General features: G+C 40.8%; 1 protein-coding gene across 1 annotated transcript in view; it reads right to left on the bottom strand.

The window, feature by feature from the left end:
* Nucleotides 1–10,085: 10,085 nt before the first annotated feature.
* Nucleotides 10,086–15,383, bottom strand: part of IL23R (interleukin 23 receptor) — a 43,514-nt gene continuing 38,216 nt past the window's right edge. Inside the window, exons 15-17 of the mRNA XM_059727922.1 lie at nt 13,943–14,039; nt 11,320–11,410; nt 10,086–10,765 (exon numbers count right to left, since the gene is read on the bottom strand). Of these exons, the coding sequence (XP_059583905.1) occupies nt 10,124–10,765; nt 11,320–11,410; nt 13,943–14,039 (830 nt within the window). The 3' untranslated portion in view covers nt 10,086–10,123. The remainder of the gene's footprint in view (nt 10,766–11,319; nt 11,411–13,942; nt 14,040–15,383) is intronic.

Genomic DNA, 15,383 nt, shown 5'->3' with positions numbered 1-15,383 from the left:
CCAGGCAGAGGAGAGGGCAGGCTGTCAAGTAATGAGCTCCCCTAAGGGCAGGGATGGTGGAGGGAGCAGTCCTGTAGTGCCCCCTGGCTAGAGAGGTCACCTGTGTAGCTGTCCAGCTATGGGGCTGGAATGTGTGTGCACGTACTGTACTGCCCTGCCAGTGCTGTGTAGACTTAACTTCACTATTGCATTGTTGCCTCTGCTTATTCAACCCAACAGCGAGTTAGTTGGGTAGCTAGAAGTCTTGTCTTATTGAATTGCTAGTTCACATTTAATTTACTGTTCCTTGTCACTCTACGGATATGTGTATACTGGAGGGCAGCATAAAGATATCTGCACTAGCTTTCATACCAGGAGTAATCTAACTACAGTAGCAGGAAGCTGAATGTGGTCTAATATACACAGCTTTGAGGTTACTGATCATTTCTACTTTGCATTGGATATATTTTAAAGATTATTTTTCATCCACAGGCATCTTTGCAGGCTAATACACTAGCATGCATTTTATAAGCTTTCATTTTGCTATCTTTACCCATAATTTTAACATCCCTTTGTGTTTGTTTTCTCTTCTGTCTGGTGTTTGCAACATCTTCCAATTTGGAAGTTTAAGAAAATTTGACTAACACGCTGTTTGGTCCTTGTTTCAGATAGCGAAGGTGTTAAATAAGACATGACTGAACAATTATTCCTGCAAAATCCACCCACTCCCTAGTTTGCCTTGCCATTTAACACTACCAAGTACATCCACAGCATACTGCACATTTTTCATCTATTTTCCGAGCTTCTCCAAGTTTTCCTTCTGTCTTTGACCTATAGGCTTTTCCCATGCTTTGGTCTTGTTGTAGCCACCCACACTTAAAAGGCTAAAACCATTGGCTGGTGTCTTTGACCAAGAACATGAGCTAAGGTCATCCCAAGGGCAGTACTAACACCAAGACAAACAGTTACTGTGTAGTAGTTTATATAAGGCAATGTTTATTTAGTATTGAATATATAGCATCAATGAAAATAAATTACACCCACCCATGCTGCTCTTGGGATTAAAGGGGATGGGGGGAAGAGCTTGTCTAGATTATAGCTGAAACAAAGTGAAAACAAAAGAAACTTGTAACCCAGTGTTTCCCAACCAGTGTGCCATGGCACAGAAGTGTGCCGTCAGAAATGAACAGGTTTGCCGTGGTATTTTGCCATGGCAACAAGCTACAATAGGTATGAGGATGGGGAATGCCTTAACAGGTGTGCTTATTAATGTAAGCATGCCTTGGGCTGGAAAAGGTTGGGAAACACTGTTGTAACCTGAGGTCAGCTTCATCCCTGTTAGAGCTAGTTTCACACAGCTGTCATGCTTCTGGCCTCATATTCCTTTTATTTTAGCAACTTGACCAAAATGGGTATCATGGAAAAGGCCTCCAGATCCCAGGACTAGTAACTGGTGTGTGTCCCCTTTGTGAAACCAGTTTTGATCTGGCTAAAATTTCTCTGAGCTTCCTCATGCACACACAGCCCAGCTTCCAAGAATCATACTTCAACTCCTTCCTTCAACTCCCTTCCTTATAGCCACTCACTTTATCCCTTAGTTGAATGACTGTGGGCTAATCAGAACATAAATTCTTTGCGGCGGGGTTTTTTGGTCTTCTTGCGTTTTTGCAGTGGCTATCACAATGGAGTAATAATACTCCTTTATGTCTCTGCTTATTCAACCCAAAAATGCAATAAATCCTATTACCCAAAGTGCTGTCATACTACATTGCAAATTCATGTTTAATTTGCTGTTCATTACTACTGCAAGGATATATCTGTCTGCACAGTGCAACACAGTGTAAAGATACCCATTCTCTCTCTAAGGGCTCCTCAGAGCTGTAGTAAATACTGCTACTAATATACTGTTGCTCAGTTGGACAGCTTCAGTATGCGGAGCAAACAGTCTAATCTCCGGCTATGTTAGCTTTCTGCTATTTGTTATGTATTCCCATCCTTTTTTTTGGTGCAAGTTAGTGACACAGTAGTACAAGTGCAGTACTGTATTTCTGTCTGTTAAATATATTTCCTCTCATTTTTTCTCTAGTCCATTTCTGTACTAAAGCAAAATTACTTTGAGTGTAATTTTTGTAAGATGCTGTACAAGATAATCTACTAAAATCCAAACAGTGAACAGCTGCCAAATTTCATGTCTTCCCTTGTTTAAGTAATCAAGAGGGCTTTCACTTTTAATCTTTTTTTCTTATGGCAAGATGTATTCCTGACTATATAGTAAGTAGTGAGCTAGTATGGTAAGGGGGACCACAGCAATCCCCATGCTTGATAATGATTAACGTTTACAGTTCTCATTCTCTTTATGTCCTATATTTTTTAGTGTGTGCTTGGCTTTGTCTCTTAATATTTTTTTTACATTATTTACTACACACACATTTGAAGTGAGGTTTTCTGACTTGGTAAAGCTAACAGTCAATGAAGCAAGCAAATGCATGAAACCACAGCACAACTCCTTACATCCTTTTCTAAGAAATACAAGTTTAGTTTCTGTGACTGCTATTGTATTCAGTCTGTCTATCCTTTTAAGCAATCTTCCTTAATCCTAACAGACACTGGTGACTGCCCTAATCATACAGTTTTTATAAGCATGCATGTTTCAGATGCGTGATTATTCAAAACCCTCGAACATTTTCAGTACCTTTATCAAGATGACTTTATGCAATTTGTTTACCATGCTTGCCAGAATCACGGTGTTAACTTTTTATCTTTATACTCAGAAAACCCACAGTATCTTGGGCTAATATTTCAGCCTTGCTACTTAACTTTGAGAAGTTTTGTTAAATTTTCTAATCCCATTTTAGCCACCTCAGCACTTTGACCTGTCAAAATCTCTATGTCACAATTTACTGGTCACTGAGATAAAAAAATATTGCAGACCTTTTAAGTGGGATACTATGCAAAAAATTATGAGCTTGGAAAAATTAAGTAATTGCAGCTACCAGAAGAATTATTCTATCCTGTTTAGTTTCTTTAGCTACTACCTCTTGGCTTTTAGGCAATTTTTCATCTGTAGATCCTAAATTATAGGATCTTCCCTCCTCAGAGGGAAGTCATTTTCATTTTACAGAGGGAAGTCATTATCATTATCCTAAGTTTAGAGATAGGGTGGCTGAGGAAAAGTGCCTTGCTGAAGGTCATACTGTAGGTTAACAGCAGAGCTGGGACTTGAATCCAGATTTGAATCCAGGGTATGACAACTGTTCAGTACCCTATATAATGAATTACAATGCCTTCTTTTCCTAAGCATACTTGCCATACTAGGGCACAATATAGATAGTATTTATATTATGGTATCAACACCTATGTTATCAGTTCTAAACTTTTAAATAATTCTATATAAACTATGTGTGATTAATTTAGCAAAGTTTTATTTCATTCATTTTACAATGTACTTGTTACTTGTTACAATGACCACAAGAAAAGAATGCCTGAGAATAATTATTGCTTTTCTATCCCTAACTTTATCCCTCTGGTGCTAGGGCTTGCACTGGCCTCAGGAAAGTGCTTAATGTGGTCTCTAAAGCTATGGATAATGTAGGAGCCTTGAACTGAATGTCTCTATTCTTGTAGGTAAAATCTTAAATCCGACATCTTAATGGACTACTTCATAGTTTCTTGTAGTTTTTAATTTCCCATTCACTATCCGTCTATATAGAAAGATTCCTTCCACCAAGGTTGCAGTGAACCTCTGAGGAGCCATGAGAAAAGGACAAGCATGGTTTTTTTTGTGTGTAGAATATTACACCATGATATGATATTACATTATTTTCAGATTGAAAGTTAGAAGAATATCATACACTCACATGACAATTGTCCGCACTAGCAAGCCTGTTATTCAGAAGATCTTTGGGTGGTAAGTAATAAGCAGTGAGTGGTCCTTTTACTACATCATTTGTGTCGGACGTGACACTGAGGTCAGAGGCCACAGCTTTATTGCTTCACAAAAGGCAACCTCAGCATGAGAAGCTCTCCCACACAGCACTGACACCAACCAGTTCCTCTGCACTATGCACGCAAAAATAATGTCTCAGTCATGAAACTGCCTGCAAAGATTTCCCTTAGAGAAAAGGAGTATGACATGACATACAAAGGAGTTTTCAACACCAGGGTTTGAACTCTGTTCTTGTACAAGTTGAATCAAATCCCACTTGCAGGCAGAGATAGCTTGTGCATTTCAGAGGCCTTCTGGTAATGACTGCGGCCAGCACGCATAACCTGGTGTGCATGAAGTGGATGGAAGCAAAGAGGTGAAAGTCAAAGCCCTAAAATGAGTACATTTAGACAGTGAGCAAAAGTAGTAGGAGACATTGGACATGTCTACACATGATGCTACATTGCCATAGCAATGTGCTATGGAGACGTAGCGTCTGCAGGCAAAAACCATGATGCTGCAGCTACGTTGCAGTAGTGATGTGCTCCCTCGTTATATCACATTGCTGTGTAGCAGCTAAAGATGACCATGCACAGTGCACACAGCACATTACAGGCTAGTACTGCGCTGACATTTGATACTAAATGACAGTGTAATAACAAAGACGCCATAGGGGTACGTGGAGATGCGCCTAGTGGCAAAGGTAGATTCTATCATTTCTATGTAGCAAGTAGTACTATTTGTCTCAATACATTTGGCATACAGTCCTCAGTCTCCTTATACGGTAAATTGTTTTTAGTTACAAAACCACTGTGGCTGAGGAATAATAACTAGAAGGTCAAGGTGACTGGCAGTGGGAGCAGGACCCTTTGCCTATAAAGTCACAGGTTCAGTTCTAACTTTGGTGAGTTTTAGTTGAAAAGTATTGCAGCTTCCCAAAATGCTGGCTACCCAAGTAACATACCCAAGTAACATCCTTCTATATGCAAGAGCCAAGAGGAGACTAGACAGTCACCTTGCTGGGGTCACCTGACCCCCAGTTATCTTTTCTGCTTGGTGCAGGGGGCTGGACCCAATGATCTTCCGAGGTCTCTTCCAGCCTTACAATCTATGAATCGATTAATTTCTTTGGGTGGTATCTTTTAATGGACCAACTGTAAAGCTGGGATAGTTAGGCAAGCTTTTGGATGCAAAACATTCTTCTTCAGGTTGAATGTTTTGCATTCAAAGGCTTGTCTAATCCTAGCCCAACTAGGCAGTTGGTCCAATAAAAGAGATCATCCCCAAAAATCCTTGCCTCTTGCACAATTCCCGAACCATCACAGCTACATCACTTTAACACTACCGCTGCTTTCTATATTAATTTCAAGTGGCTAATTAAGACTGCCATCATACTGGACAACAATCAGCATTTTTATCGGGGATCTTAGTGTGGATGCCAAAGAAGGATGAGCCTTGTGACTAAACTGTCCTTATGCTCTGGAAATCACTTCAGATTAGAGCTGAGATCCATTAGAGTCCACAAAGTATAGTCCACAAAGAATCAAGCCCTCTACTCCTCTTGGTGAAAGCAGAAACATTTCCATGGAATGAAAAGAATCCAGTATGTTTCTATCTGATGCAGCGTATTCAACCTGGGTGTCAGGAAGCAGACTTATTTTTCTGACTTCCACATCTCATGTGTTAGGTACTAGAACTGTGGCTGTTCTTTTATGATTTCCTTCCTGCACAAGAAGCAATCACTAATTTTAGACTAGTATGTTATAAAAGCATTTTGGTTGTCAGATACCTTGTAGCTGCTAAAAAAATCTTGCTTAACAAATTTACCTCTTACTAGAGTACTCTAAACATTAAAAAAAGATAACAGTTGTCATGGATCTGCATTGGGTGCTACATTAATAGGAAATGAACACATGCCATGCATGACTGCTTTAGCTTCCAGTCTAGAGACAAGTGAATAACAGCATCAATTTTTCTGTGGTGAATTTTGTGAAAAGCACTTACAGTGCTTAGTACAAACAGAGAAAAACTTTTACCACTCACTGTATTGTGAAAAATAGGACTTTCTAGGTGCTACTACAAAAGAAAAACATAGAAGTAAATAACCTTCCCTGTATTTTTGCAGATAGCTTCGTTTTGTATCCTGAAACATTTATCTGAGCTTTGCCAATATTATTACACTCACACAAAATCAGTAAGTCTTCCATTTAATTTTTCTGTTTAGGCTCAAATTTATAATATGCTGATGATGTCAGAAGGTGATTACTGCTAGCTTCATAATGAGCAAGACACAGAGAGAGTCTCCTCCCCTGTAACCTGTGTATTCAGTTAAGTTGTGACCTACGCAGGTTACATACCTTAGTCCTGAAATAAAATAAATGTGTGGCCCTTGGTCTCCTGACAAGTTGTTAAAAATGACTTATTCTTCTGGGTATCCAAAGTTATCTAAGTATGCAATCCTGCTTATTAAAGTCATGGAAGTCTTGCCATGCTTTTCACTGTGGGCAGGGTTGAACTGTAGATGTATTTATATATATATTTGCATATGATAGAAATATCATCATATCAGAAAATATTTTAGAACTTGACAAACTCTTAAACTTTTTCCCTAGAATTTGTAATGGCAGTAAGCCAAAGCATATATCCCCTTACTCTAACCCAAGGGCGTGCAATTATTTTGAGCAGAGGGCCGCTTACTGAGTTTTGGCAAGCTATTGAGGGTCGCATGACAGGCAGCCAGGGACAGATAAATATGAATTTTCTAAATGTTTTAGGGGCCCTGTGGGATGGATAGAATGGCCTGGCAGGCTGCATCTGGCCCCCAGGCCACATTTTGCCCACCCCTGCTGTAACCATAACTGTGATTCGCAGCCATTGAAGGCAACAGGCCAGATTCCCATCACACTGGACTTATACTAGTGTGAATTTCTCCGTTAAGATGCTTTCATTTACACTGGTTTAAATCTGAATTAATGCAACAGAAATCAGTAGAGTTACAATGATGTAAATGAAAGAAAAATCCAGCCCAGTCTTTTAGCTTTATGGTGATAAAGCACTTTGTTACAATAAAACTAATGCAATAACTACTGGAAAAGGTAAACTAAATGTTGTTTGCCTAGAACAACTTGGGTCCAAAATCTGATATTGTTATTCAAGTTGAATAGTACTTTAACTATAATCAGTTTCTACAAGGAGTGAAGTACTAAAATGAGAAAGACTAGGAGAATCTGAGTCTTAAGGAAGAAACTTAGTTATGAACAGTATGTCAGAATAACACAGGTGGAGATAGAAGCTTCCCAGTCTGCATAGTAACATGATATTTGTAGCAGGATGGCTTGTGATGGGTGTTGCTGGATGGGTAAGTTTAAATTTAGAGTGGTTACAGCTACAGTGCACTTAGATGTGAGCAGGCCAGATCATGTGTTTAACACTTATTTTGCATGGCAAGTCAAAACTTTCTTTTAAAGGAAACGTCTTAAAATGTGCCCAAAGACATAAACACCTGAGTAAAGGGAGCTTAAATATATTCTTTAAAATGTCATATTCTAGTATCAAACTTTTAGCTGCTCCTTCAAACATTTTCTTTGCAGGTTTGGCAGCCTGCTGCTGTCTCTCCATCCTGCTGTGGCTAGAACAGGGGCAGAGCAAGCTCCTTCAGTGCCCTGGATAGAGTGTGTGTGTGTGTGGGGGGGGGGGGGGGTGGACTAGGGGTGGTATTATGTGGACCACTGGGATACTGGGCGAGGGGAAAGAGTCTTATCTAACACAGCCTGGAGTCTCTGCACTTGGGTGGCAGTGGCTGCCATGTGAAACAAAATTGTTAAAAACGTGAGCCAGCCTTCTTGCATTTAAAACAAGTTTCTGATTGCCTAGAGCAGTGACTCTTAACAAGGGTGTCATGGCACCCTGAGGTACCACAGGATCCTTTTAAGGGTGCCATACAATATTAATGCCATGGATACACCTACACATGATCATCAGAATTGCCTAAGAACATCAGAATTGCCATTTCCTGGATCAGGCCGTAGATCTTGCCCAGTATCCTGTCTTACACAGTGACAGAGAGTGGATGCTGAAAGGGAGAGGGAACTGGGTATGACCAGGGTGTGTTTTTCCCACGATCCCTCTCTCACTTGTAGCCTCCAACATTTAAGGTCTAGGCAGTTCTAATTCACAGATCGTATCCCAAACGCCCAAGGTCAATAGCTACTGATGCCCCTATTCTCCAAGAATTTGTCCAATCATTTTTTTAATCTAGCTAAACTGTCAGCTTCCACAACATCTGGTGGCAATGAATGCCACACCTTAATTACACACTTTGTGAAATAGAACTTCCTTTTGTTAGTTTTAAACTTACTACCTACTAGTTTCATTTTGTGACCCCTAGTTCTTGTATTGCGTGAGATAGTAAATAATATTTACTAGTTACTTTCTCTTCACCACTTAGTATTTTGTAAACCCTTATCATGTTCCCCCTCTAGCATCTCTTTTCTAAACTGAATAGGCCCAGCCTCTTTAGTATCTCCTCATATGGAAACCCCTAAATATCGCTAATCATCCTTGTTGCCTTTCTTTGTACCGTCTCTAGTTCTTCTATACCCTTTTTGAGGTGAGAGGACTAGAACTGGGCACAATAGTCAAGGTGTGGACTCACCAGGAATTTATAAAGGGACATAATGATACTTTTGGTTTTGTTTAAAATGCCATTCTTAATAGTCCCTAACATTTTGTTTGCCTTTTTGATGGCTGCTGAGCATTGAGCTGATATTTTTAGCAAACTGTTCACAATGACTCCTAGGTCTCTTCCCTGTGTGGTAACAGCTAATGCAGAGATCACAATAGTGTAGCTATAGTTGGGGTTATTTTTGCCCAGGTACATCACTTTTACACTTACCTAGATTTCATTGCATCTGCCACTTAGTTGTTCATTTGCTCAATATACTAGATCCTTCTGTAGTTCTTCACTGTCCACCTGCACTTTTCTAAATCTACTTTGAATAATTTTCTGTCATTGGCAAATCTTGCTACTCGGTCCCTTTCCCAGATCATTTATGAATAGGTTAAAAAATACTGGTCTCAACACAGATCCCTGGGAGACCCCACTGTTTACTTCTTTTCATCCTGACATTGACCATTTATACTCACTCTTTGCTTTCTATCTTGGAGTCAATTTCTAATCCACAAGTGGATGTTAAGCCTCTGATGGGGGACTTTGTCAAAAGCTTTTTCAAAGTCCAAATATACTATGTCAACTGGATCGCTCCAATTACTGACACCGTCAAAGAACTCTGCATTCCAGTTCAGCTCATTCAGTCAAGCTGTAATGTGTGACGCTGAAAAAACTGAAGAGGGCATGAAAAAAAAGCATGTGTGTATGTGCATGTGTATGGGTAGGTGGGTGATAACTGTAATACTGTCATCTTTCCTGCTTTTAATTCCGGCATGTTGTTGGTGTTCGTGGGGGTTCAGATATTGTTCCTTATGCTTGAGGGATTGCAATGGTGATTGAAGGACTCCTTCAATTAATGATTGACTGCAAATGCAGGGTGCTGGATTTTCAATCCTATATATCTGAATCATGAATTTGGAATGAAGGTTTTATGTTGTGCCAAATTTAGAAAGATGTTTTAAATCAACTGGGCTGGGCAAAGGTTGATCACATGTAGTTCTAATATATTTTAATTTCTAGACAAAAGTGGAACAATAAATAGCTGTATTCCTTTATATGAGAACAACTTTGTGACTTATAGCATCCAGGTCTCTACCACTCAATATATAAATCATCTTAAATGTAATGCCTTGCCATTCCAGACAATCTCGTGGTATTTTATGAGCCAGAGCTAATCATTGTATGCATTACTAAAGTGCAAACATCTCTGGAGTGAAACATCATACCTGTAAGAGAACAAGAAGCGGGGAAATACAGCATCTAGTTAGGACTGCAAAGGGCATTGGAGGAAGCAGTATAACATTTCCTTAGTTTGAATTTATCTAGGAAATCAGATTTACATTCTCATGCTTGTGAAAACTGCCCCATGAGTTTAATGGCTATGAATTAGACCAGAAATGTGCTAGGTCCCACGCAAAAGTTTTTTTGATTCCTCTTAAGAATATAAACTTCAAATCCTGAGTTATGTTTTCAGTTCTGGTGTTTGAAAACTCAAATATGGGTACCTCATGGTCATAAAAAAAAACCTAGTTTTTATTTTACAGTTATTCCTATTGAAATATTCTTCCAGTGGTTTGTGGAAAATAAGATTTAATATGTCTGGAATCTTCATTTAGAGCACTTAAGCAAGAAACCAACTCATCGGGAACCAGTGTCTGCTTTTGAACATTTTCAATGGACAGTGATCCTTTCTGCTGGTTTTCCACAAGTCTACTTGGCTCCTCATTTGCTGAACTGAAAGTGCTGCTCTGTCCACTTCTGCTGTTGCTTAAAATGAGATTAATCTTCTCAAGTAAAAATATATTCCTCTCCACTCCTTCAGCGTTCCACAAGTAAGGAGTAGGACTTGTATAATCCTTTAAGAAAACATTTGTATCTAGGCTTGATGGAGATGCATGTGGATCCAGTGTTTCGGTCTGAGTTTCGTAAGCATTGCTACATATATATCCTAGTGTATTTCCATTGAAAATCTGGGGTTTATACCCATAGCTATGCTCAGTGACTGTAAATTTGTCAGGTGAGGAGTTTTGTGGACTGTCTGCATTCTCAGTAGTCACTTCTCTGTTGTCTTTTGGGGTATCCACAGTCTTGTTCTCCCCATGCAGCGAGTTCTCCTGTATTTCTGTAACTATGGGGTCATCATCAACCAGGTAAAACTCAGTGGAGATGTCATTCATGAATTCACTTTTTTCCTGGTTAAAAAATAACATAAACAGGCAATGTTTTGTCAGTTGTAAAAATGTCACTACTGTGTAAAAATAAGACAAAGAAGGGAGGAATTCATAACTCTACTGTTTTATTCACTTGCCCATTTTCCTCTTTGCTTTCTGCCTCCCTTATTAACACATATTACCATTACTTAATAATCAGCTTCTGCAAAGCGAACTAAAATGAATAGAAGAGTGATATAAAGGGAGCAGTTGTTTGCTGCCCACTTTTAAATGCACTTCAGGGCAAATCCTGGATATGATGGTGGTTGTTTTATTTTTATATTGTGCTGGTGTTCAAGCACCATCAAACACCTAGAAAATAACAGTCCTTGCTCGAAAGAGCTTACAAACTTATTTCGTATCTATCCCACAAGGCCACTGAATTTGACCCAGACCCACAGCAGAACCTGTCCCAGCTGTCAAAGGAAGAATTTCTCATGTAGGGCTATATGTGTTTGTCAGAAATGTTCACATATAGAGTTAATTTTAGTTCATATGGAAAAAAAAAAAAGCTTGCTTTTGTGTTGAGTAGTTACCTGGAGTGATTTGATCATGTTGCTGTTTTCCATATGAGGGAAATCTTCAAGCAGACATGTTGGTGTCAGTGACACAGCCACAGTGCTAATTCTTCAAAAAAGAAAAGATATTACTTGTACATTATGGGAGAAATTTGTCCTTGCCAGGGAGGCAATGCAAGCTCTGTGTATTTTTATGGCTTGTGTAAGTGGCATTTAGGACTTCTTTGGGACCTCTGGATGGGCGGAGGCTATGCGTTTCATGCCATGAGCAATAAGTGCTTGTAGACTTGCAGTGATATATTATAGATTATATTGTGGCATGAACTTTTCAAGACTCCTTGAAATGAACTTGAGAACTATTTAAACTGTAAATATAGAATTGAAATCTCCTGGCAAATTTCCCTTGACCTCAATTTAAGTGCTCCATTCAGCACTTCTTACCGAGGCACAGCTTCTGTGAAAGTCAGAGAAGGGTAAATGCTGAATAGGGTCCTTAGACAATAAGGTTAGGGACAGACATTCAAAAAGCCAGAGCCTGCATTGATTCAATCTTTGCAGGTTACTTTAACCTGTGTAGATTGAACCAATTTGCAAGTGAATAGACATTCACTTTTGGCTCTGGAAATGCAGGCACATGCCTGCAGTAGCTCAGGCCATAAGCCGGGGAGTGCTACAGCAAGCCCTTGGCTGAAGGGAAACTAAGCTGAGATGGGGCACGGCCAGGCCTGGGCAGGCCTGAGTGTGATTGAGGAGGGGTTTAAACCCCCACCCTGGCCTGCAGGGACCCCAGCTGGGGGAAGCAGTCCCTGTCAGGGATCCTCAGCCCCCTCCCCCTCATTTGCTAGCTGGCAGCAGGCGTGGGGGCAGAGCCAGACCCCAGTAGCTTGAGGGGAAGCAGCGTTTAATGCCCCCAGTGCAGGGGAGGGGTGGTGTGGGCACTGATAGGCTCCTCTTGTGCACCCTGAGCCGTGCACCCAGGGCTGTGGCTGCCAGACACAAGTAGCCTGAGGGGAAGGGGGGTGGGGCGTTGAATCCCCTCATTGCAGACAGCAGCAGCAGGGGCACTGACATGGCACCCTGGGCTAAGTCCCCCCTCTCCCCCACTCCCTGCGGCCAGCTGGCCATTCCTCGGAGGGGCTCAGCCCAGGGCACTGTGTCGGTGCCCCCACTGCTGCTGCCTGCAATGTGGGGATTAAACCCCACTTCCCCTCAGATTACTGGTGTCTGGCTGCCGTGGCCCCGGGTACACAAGTGGAGCATATTGGTGTTCACGCCACCCCCCCACCCTGCAATAGGGGAATTAAACTCCCACTTCCCCTAAGGCACTGGGGTCTGGCCTTGCCCCCACTCCTGCCACTGGAGCAACAAGGGTGGTGGGGGCCTGGGGACGCCTGGCAAGAGCTGCTGCCCCCTTGCCAGACAGACCTGGCAATACTCCAGAGCAGGGTTTCCTACCCCCACCTCTTCCTCAGCCAGCCGGAGCAGTGATAGTGCTCTGGTTAGGGAGGAGAAGGGCGGGGCCAACCCTGCTTGGCTGGAACAGACAGCCCAGCCCAGGGCTGTACAGCATGCTGGGATACTGGAGGACTCTGATTTAATTTAAATCAGAAAGGGTTTGGGACACAAGTTCTATAAACCGGTTTGACCCCAATCAGTGAAGTCTGATACTAAATTCAACCAGGTTTATCTCCAGGTGGTCTTGGCCATTTTGAAACCGGTTCCCTGTGAAATTGCCGAGCGCTCCATTTGCTGATGGCACCCAGAGTACGCAGGAAATATCTATCATCCTATTGAGGGACTGCTCACAACAAGCCCTCATGGAAAGTGCACATGCTCAAGACCAGTGTTTCCAGTTGCTAAACTGAAAAAAAAATTATGTATAAATAGGAGGATGCATATGTGTCCTGCTCTGATGAGAATAGCTCAGACATAATCAGAAATGCTGTAATATTAAAACTTGACCCTTTTATGTTTGAAGCTGCTCTATATACTGACAAAATGAAAATTAGTGATAAGAGATTTCAAATGACAGAGTTGCATGCTCTTCACCGTGGTTTGCTATATTCTTGAGAAAACTGGTGAGTCTCTGTTTTCAATATACTATTATTCTGTTATTTAACAGTTTCATTCCCAGCAGTATTGATTAAATCAGACTTGGTGTCTGACTCACATTGCCTAAACCTCACCAGCCTCCATGCTCCTTTCTGTCCTACTTCATTTTATACCTCTGCAGGGTCCAAAATCTGGCAATGCCATAGCACTCTGCTTGACCAAGAACCAGGTAGTATTTGAACATCAGTTTCTGTTCTTGACTTAGAAGTGCATTCATCCCTTCTAAGAAAAGACTACACTAAAACAGATTTGGGTTAAACTTTTTGCTTGCCCCCTCATGTATCTATAATGACTTACCTCTTGGTCCTTAACTATGGGCTTTCCAAAGGAAGATTCATATTACTTTTCCCTGTGGTTGTCTGCCTCACCGTAAAATATATGGAGGGCATCTTTTGATAGCAGTATTATTAATGGGAAAAGTTGTCCTGTGTAAAAGGCTGTACAAAAGGACTAACTTCTGCAGTTACAGTAATCCTAGTGTTCAAAGAGAAGAATGTTTTGGAAACAAAAAAAGAAAAGAAAAGAGTACCTTTTTCTAAAAGATTTTTTAGACATCAAGGTTAAAAAGGCAATTGACAGTATGATTGTACCGATGCCTAGTCCCAAAAAAACTCCAACTTCATCATCTGAAAAGTGAGGGAATTAAAAAAGAGGTGATCAAATAACTTTTATTTTATGGAAGACATTCTTATTGGCTCCAATTATGCAAACATGTGAGTAACTTCATGTAAATAGGTCACCCTGTTAAACTCAGTGATATTACCATTGTATATTATTCACATACAATATGGCCAAATCAGGGTCACAGATTATAAGCCCAGTAGCTTGATGGGAAAATTATATTTTTCTAAGACTGAAGGTAAAGTGACCGAATCTTAAGGAGCCAAAATTGGGGCACCATTTCAATTATTCCACAGACCTCCATAAGTAGTCTCTAATCACTTCCAGTTATGATTGACCTACCTAAGTATAGTGCTGTGGTTGGGTGAATTTGCTCCGCTAAGATGTGGCATTAATTTGCCCAGTGACATTGCCATGTGAACATAGCTATCCTACCACATTCATGTCCATGAGGCCCAGGCAGTATTGTCTGCATCCTCTCAGTGAACACAGAGGATGCTGCCTAATGCCATAGGAACATTTGGAGATGAAGGGTAGGTCAGCTAATTTAAGACTTTTTTTATTTTTAATTCAGGACAAAAGTCCCATTTCTGGAACTCTTCGGAGGCAATGAGATACAGCTCCGAGACTTAGAACTGTACCAGGAAATTTCAAGCGGTCGGTCACTTTAACCGAAGGTTACAGAAGGGTGCAAACTTACATTTGGAAGCCATTTTTCTCACTCAGTGATGCTACTTGGCTAGTTCAAAGTACATGAGGGTGGGTTTTACAGTATGTCTCTCCTACTGTAAGGCAACTGCCTGCATGTATGTTCTTACATTGTGGCAAATGAAAGCTCAGTTGCACTTGTTCTGCTACGACCCTTCTTCTATCATAGGGCAAGAGCCTGTACATGGACAGTTACCACAGAACAATTGATGCATTATAAAACCTTATCCTTCATGACCTCATGGTAATTTTTTCACATGCCCTTACCCCTCAAACAATGCATAGGTCCATGACTGTCATAGTCCCAGTGACTTTTATGGAGCTACCCTGGCTTACAGCAGCTGAGGATCTGTGATAAAATATTTAGTGCCTAGTTCTACCTATCTGTTTAAAACTTAAAAAGCAAATGTAGCTGCCCATGTATTGCTGTTGTGGTCACATGTTACTTGTACAACCTGGCTAGGTACAGACATTCAAAAAACAGACATTCAAGGCAGAATTGGTTTAAGTTATGCAGTTTTCTGTAAGCAGCGTAGTTTAGATCAGAAGTGAGCAGAACACACATTTGTCCTTTGGTGGGAGCACAAATCTTAGACCCGGTTCTGCCATTTTTAAATCAGTCTATGTGTTGTACTTTTGTT

Source organism: Alligator mississippiensis, chromosome 5 (assembly GCF_030867095.1).
Source record: "Alligator mississippiensis isolate rAllMis1 chromosome 5, rAllMis1, whole genome shotgun sequence".
In the NCBI taxonomy this organism is placed as follows: domain Eukaryota; kingdom Metazoa; phylum Chordata; order Crocodylia; family Alligatoridae; genus Alligator; species Alligator mississippiensis.
This window is presented reverse-complemented; position numbering and strand designations above follow the sequence as displayed.